General features: G+C 47.0%; 1 protein-coding gene across 1 annotated transcript; it reads right to left on the bottom strand.

Moving 5' to 3' along the window:
• Positions 1-343: 343 nt before the first annotated feature.
• Fabp6 (fatty acid binding protein 6) lies at positions 344-5017 on the bottom strand. The gene is made up of 4 exons (NM_017098.2): positions 4911-5017; positions 2312-2487; positions 1336-1425; positions 344-460 (listed from the first exon to the last, which is right to left on the bottom strand). Exons 1-4 carry the CDS (start codon positions 4975-4977, stop codon positions 407-409), a joined length of 387 nt encoding a protein of 128 aa, NP_058794.2. The 5' UTR covers positions 4978-5017; the 3' UTR covers positions 344-406.
• Positions 5018-6555: the final 1538 nt, after the last annotated feature.

Here is a 6555-nt window from a genome sequence, read left to right on the forward strand (position 1 = left end):
CCTCCAGCTTTTTACTTAGGTGCTAAAGATTTGAACTCAAGTCATCGTGCTTGCTGAACACTCTTACCCTCTCAGCCATGCCTCCAAACTGGGCCCTTAAAGGAGCCTATCAACAACACAGCGGCAGATGGTACAAGATGTCGGCCGAAGTGGGCCCCAGCGCTCCATCTGTGGCTGCCCCCAAGGACAGAGCACTGCTCCCACATTCAACATTCACACCTCCCTGTGTCATGGGACAGCCCCCTCAGGCATCTCAGGGCCAACTTTTGGCCTTCGAAGCCTCTTACTGCCATTCAGGCAGGGCCTGCCCTAAGACTCCCAGAAACAAAGAAACTCTGGAGTTAGTGGTGATCCATGGTGCACTTTTATTGATGGGTTGCAGTCCCTCAGAGCCCAGCCTGGTGGCTCAAGCCACCCTCTTGCTTACACGCTCGTAGGTCACATCCCCGATGGTGGAGATCTGAAAGAAGAAACCAGATCAGAGGGAGGGAGTCAGAGTATTCCCTCAGGCGGTGGCCCTGACATGATCGAGGGGCACAGCTGAAGGGAAGGCCAGCTACCATTGCTAATCCTGGGTGGATGCAAGGCAAGCACACTGCTTTCTGGGCCTTAGATTCCCTGTCAGTTACGGGAGTCACGCGGCAGAAAAATGGGGTAAAAGGCTGAGCAGGGGCAAGAGTGATGGGCTGCAGACCTGTTAGCCTCTATGTGATGACTGCTCCTTTTGACTACTCCATGCCAGGCCCCTTTTCATACTATTCCATCTCTAATTCCCAAGAGCCCCAGTTGTTCCCATTATACAGAGGGGCAAACTGAGGGTTGGCTCATTGTTTGAAGATTAAGTCTTGTGAACACAAACCTGCTGCTCCATGTCTCCTGCCCTCAGCTCTCCCTGCACACCTCAGGCTGGGGAACATTGCTTTGCAAATCAAGACCTACAGACTGACATTTCACCACGGAAAAGTATTCAAATCAAATCAAAAGGTGCTCTCATCAAATCTTCCAACGGGCCAGTTTTCACCCAGAGCAGAAGACACTAACTTTGGTTCTTTTCCTTATGCCCTATATCCTCTAGGAGAGGCTGAGAACATCCTCCAGAAGTCAGCTGGTCTTGCCTCCATGGTGTACTAGCTGTGTGACCTGAGGCAAGCCACGGGCTGTCCCTGAGCCTCAGCAGGCGCCCCTTTAAAATAGAAATAGTAGGGGGGTTGGGGATTTAGCTCAGTGGTAGAGCGCTTGCCTAGCAAGCGCAAGGTCCTGGGTTCGGTCCCCAGCTCCGAAAAAAAATGAAAAAAAAAAAAAAAATAGAAATAGTAGGAACCTTTGCACACTCACCTCCACCAACTTGTCACCCACGACCTCCGAAGTCTGGTGATAGTTGGGGAAGTCTGCCACCACCTTGCCACCCTCCATCTTCACGGTTGCCTACGAGAGAGAGGGAGCATTGAATATGAAGCCTCTAGTCACGGCCTAATGATTCCTTTCTGGCATCGCTTAGGTCGATTTTAAAAATAACACCTGTAGGGCTGGCTCCGTTGACAAAATGATTGCCTGCCCTGCCCAAGGGTCTCGAAACCAAGGGGAAGGGAGGGGTGGGGGGAAGATTGCTCAGTGGATAGAGACTGGAGTTCAGATTCCCAGCACTCTTATTTTTTTTTTAAAGCTGCTCATGACAGTGTATGCCTCTAACACTACCCCCATACCACACAACCCCTATACCACACCACCCTCAATGATAGATACGTGGACAGATAGGAGAGAGAGAGATGAGAGATTAAGAGATGATAGGTATGTAGACAGCTAGGCAGGTAGGTAGGTAGACTATTCAGTAAGTAAGTGTCTGAGGTGAATTATGTTAAACGTTCAGCAAATGCTCAGCTTTTTTTTCCTTTTTTTTCTTTCTTTTTTTTCTTTCATTCCTTGAGACAGTATTTCTCTGTGTATTCCTGGCTGTCTTATGTAGACTAGATTGGTCTGGAACTCTGTCCCCCAAGTCCTGGGATTAATATGCACCGCCACACCCAGCAGCATACCAGCTCTTTGTATCTATCTTGGTGTTGTGTTTCCTGCTGAAGGAAGCCATTACCTAGCAGAAACATTAAATTTCCAAGTAAGAAAGGTTTGCATGGGAAGAGGACAGCATTTGAAATGTAAATAAATAAAATAACCAATTAGGAAGAAAGGAAGGAAGGAAGAAAGAAGGAAAGAAAGAAAGCTTTTTATGCTGAAGGCTCAACCTGAGGAGCAGAGGGGTCATAGCTGAAGTAGAGAAGCTGACTTCTGGCTGGAAGGACGGCCAGGGGTCTCTCACCTTGAACTTCTTGCCCCCCATGGTCTGCATTTCACATTCTTTGCCAATGGTGAACTTGTTGCTCATGATGTTGCCCCCAGAGTAAGACTGGGACCAGGTGAAGTTCTCTCCATCCTGCTGGACCTCTGTGATGATCTTGAAGTTACGTCCCCTTTCAATCACATCTCCTGGAAGACCTGGACCCAGTGACAAACAGAGAGACCACACACTTACAACCCTGTGATTTGAGGAGGGAGATTTTTCTCCCGAGAGGCAGTCTTTTCCTGCAGGTCTGAATACAGTGTCTGAGACATAGACGGAACATGCTTCAAATCCCAGTTCTGCCATGAGACCGGTGCTTGAACACAACACTGTCTCACTGTGTTTGCGCTCACAAAATGAAGACAGTTAGGTCCAGCTCTCAGAGCCGATGTGAGCATTAAATTCAGTGTGGTTGTATCTCTCACAGCTCCTCACAACTACTTGGTGCTCTTCAATAACAGCAAATTGTGGGGGCTGGGGCTGGGGAGATCGCTCAGCAGCTAAAAGCACTTGTTACATAGGACCTAGGTTCAATTCCCAACACCCACATGGCCCCTCACAACTTTCTGTAACACTGGTGAACAGACATATATAGGAGAAAAGCATTCATATACATAAAAAAATCCTAATTAAAAAAATAATAGCAAATCTACAGTAATATATCAATATTGCAAAAACTTACCAAGCCCAGGAAGTTTTAGAATGAATGCAACCTTTCAGATTGCGTCTTCTAATACTTCTATTTTATAAGACATGGGGCTGGAGAGAGGCCTCAAGAGTTAAAAACACTTAACTGCCCTTACAGAGCACCAGGATTCGGTTCCCAGCACCCACACGGCAATTTACAGCCATCTATACCTCCAGTTGTCAGGAAGCTAGTGCCCTCTTCTGATGTCTGGGGAACCCAGGCACTACATACATACAGGCAAAACTCTAACAGATATAAAATAAAAATAAGGGCTGAAGAGATGGCTCAGTGATTAGGAGCACCGACTGCTCTTCCAATCGTCCTGAGTTCAATTCCCAGCACCACCTGGTGGCTCACAACCATCTGTAATGAGATCTGATGCCCTCTTCTGGTGTGTCTGAAGACAGCTACAGTGTACTTATATATAATAAATCTTTAAATAAAATAAAATAAATAAATCTTACAACACACACACACACACACACACACACACACGAAATGAAGACTCCGAAGAAAAGGCAGCCTGTACACGAGGCCTTATGGGACAGAGAGACAGGGCTCTGCTCTCAGGGCCACTCTGACACAACAGAAGGACAAAGGACACAAGAGGATACCACAAGTCCCATGGCACTGTCCTTCCTTTTTTTTGTAACAGCCTGAGTGCCCTGGGCTGTGGATGACCTTGGACTTCTGGCCTTCCTTCCACAGTCTCCTGAACGCTGGGATGATAGGCACTCACCACAATGCCTAGCTTATGCAGTGCTGGTGATGGGACCAGGGTCTCATGCATGCTAGGCAGACCGTCTACTACCTGAGCTCCACCTGATCCTTGACAATTGCATGGCCTCAATGCTAGTACACGGAAATGTTAGTAGGACTGTCAAATCTACTTTCCTTTTGACACATCGCAACTGACAGGTGTCAAAGGTCAACTCACAACAGATCACTTGTCAAAAGGCGAGCAGGAAAAATAGTAGTAGTAGTAGTAGTAGTAGTAGTAGTAATATTAATAATAATAACTGGTCTCTGTATCCAAAACAATACAGTAAAGGAAGAAAGTTTGTTGGTCAGCTATGTGGATTTTCTTGTTAAACCTGGTTTCTATATTAACTCCTTGGTCATCTCTCCCTAACAGGATATAGTGGCACCATTCATGATAGGGGTCTGAATGTTAATGACCTCTGTCACTGACTTAGGTAAATCATGCTGGGGTGCCTTGTCAAGAATATTGGGACAGTGGACTGGAGAGATGGCACTTAAAAATAAAACCCAAATATTGGGACAGGCTTTACATGTAGCAGACATTCAATAACTTTGAGTAGGAGTAGGGATACGGCTCAACCGATGCAGTGCTGACCTAACATGAGCGAAGCCCTGGTCCCCAGCACTACATAAAACAAGGTATGGATATGCCTGTAATCCCAGGGATCAAGACTTCAAAGTCATTCTCAGCTGCATAGTGATTTGGAGGCCAGCCTAGACTACATGAGACCCTGCTTCCAAGAACAGCAACAGTAATAAACATTTGAATAAATATCTCCACTTTACCAATCGCTACTACGTGGCCTTTAATGTTGATGCAACTTGTCTGAGCCTCATGCCTTCTGAACATGAAGTAGAGATATTAAAACTCTCCAAGTCTTTTAAAATCAAAAGATGTGTTACAGCTTTGATTCTCTTTAGAGACAGAACAGAGTGTTTGCTCAGCAAAAGTGTGGATGAGTGGGTGGGTGGGTGGGTGGGTGGGTGGGTGGGTGGATGGATGGATGGATGGATGGATGGATGGATGGATGAGTTCTGTCCTAATATACCCCAAGAGATAGAGTTCCTATCCCAAAGCTGGTTATAAGCAGCCAGACCTGGGGAAGGGACACAAAGAAGTTCACTCACCCAGGCGCTTCATGAACTCGTCGTAATTCTTCTCACTTTCAAATTCGTATTTGCCGGTGAAGGCCATAGTGCTGGGAGAGAGCTGGCAGCAGAGAGGCAGCTGAGGAAGAAGGTTGGTACTGAGGAGTCTGGAGTCTCAGCTTATAAACACTGCCAACTGCCAAGGTTCAGCCCCAAAGTCACCCCACTTCTCAGTCCTGCCCCTAACCGGGAGGTGATTGATATTTTATGATGTGGGCAGGAGCCCCAAGGTTATTCACCTTGGAGAAAACCACCTACAATACCACTACCAGTCTCAGCCAGGCCAAGGCCAGGATGGCCACAGAATGCGTCATTCACCTCTCTGTTCATCCCACCCTCTGCCCATCCCCGAGCTCCCCTCAGCCTCCGTTCACCAAGCACTGTGCACTGAACTGTACGTGGCCATGCAGAAGAAGGAGGCATGAGCCTTTCCCAGGGAGCCTCCAGGCACAAGGCACACAAGTGCAGTCTGTAAGCTAGATGTCATAGGTGCCACTTTACATACGGGGCTCAAGTCTTTAGGGTGACAGATGCCAGCTTTGCTTGTGGGGTGGTTCCTGGGCCACACAAAAGTAGCAGTGCAAAAGCCCTCGTCAGAATCATCACCGTTACTACTGTTAATTACAAAGCTTTGCCTGGGCACTGTGGTTCACACCGATAATCCTGGTACTTGGAAAGCTGAGGCAGGAGGATTGTCATAAGGCCAAATAAACAATGGGCTACAGAGCAAGATCCTGTTTCAGGGACAAACCAAAACCAAGCAAACAAAAACTCTCCTGTTCTGGGGTCTCCTCTCTATGGGATCCCATCATTTCTATTCAAAGCAGAAGTGACCTCACTGCTGACTCCCAAACCAGGAGTGTTCTCTCTCTCTGTCTTTCTCTCTCAATCTCTCTCTCTCTCTCTCTCTCTCTCTCTCTCTCTCTCTCTCTCTCTTTCTGTCTCTTGTGTTATCTGTCTGTCTGTCTCTCTTTGTGTCTGTCTCTGTCTCCGTCTTTCTATCTCTCATGTGTCTGTCTCTGTTTCTCTCCATCTTTCTGTCTCTCATGTGTCTGTCTGTCTTTCTGTCTCTCTCCATCTTTCTGTCTCTCGTGTATCTGTCTGTCTGTCTCTCTTAGTGTCTGTCTCTGTCTCTGTCTTTCTATCTCTCATGTGTCTGTCTCTGTCTCTCTCCATCTTTCTGTCTCTCATGTATCTGTCTGTCTCTCTCTTGTGTGTGCTTACACATGTGCCATGGTGTGTGTGTGTATATGTGTGCGTGCGTAACCAAATTTTAGAGATTCAGGTGATACCTGGCAGCAAACATCTTTCTCTGCTGAGCCACCTCACTGACTCGGTGCTTCCTGAGTTGATAGAAAGTCAGCTTTGCCACACACATACAAACACACACACACACACACACACACACACACACACACACACACACCAGTCTTCAGTCTCCAATCATAGATTTGCTTATCCTAACCAGGTTTTCCTCTTTGTTTTTTATCTGCTTGTTTTTCTCTTTTGAGATACAGTTTTGCATAGCCCAGACAAGCCTCAAGCTCCCTACATAATCTAGGATGGCCTTAATTGCCTGATCCTTCTGCCTTACCCTCCCAAAAGGTGGGACTCTAGGCACACA

The sequence above is a fragment of the Rattus norvegicus genome, chromosome 10, assembly GCF_036323735.1.
Source record: "Rattus norvegicus strain BN/NHsdMcwi chromosome 10, GRCr8, whole genome shotgun sequence".
NCBI lineage: Eukaryota > Metazoa > Chordata > Mammalia > Rodentia > Muridae > Rattus > Rattus norvegicus.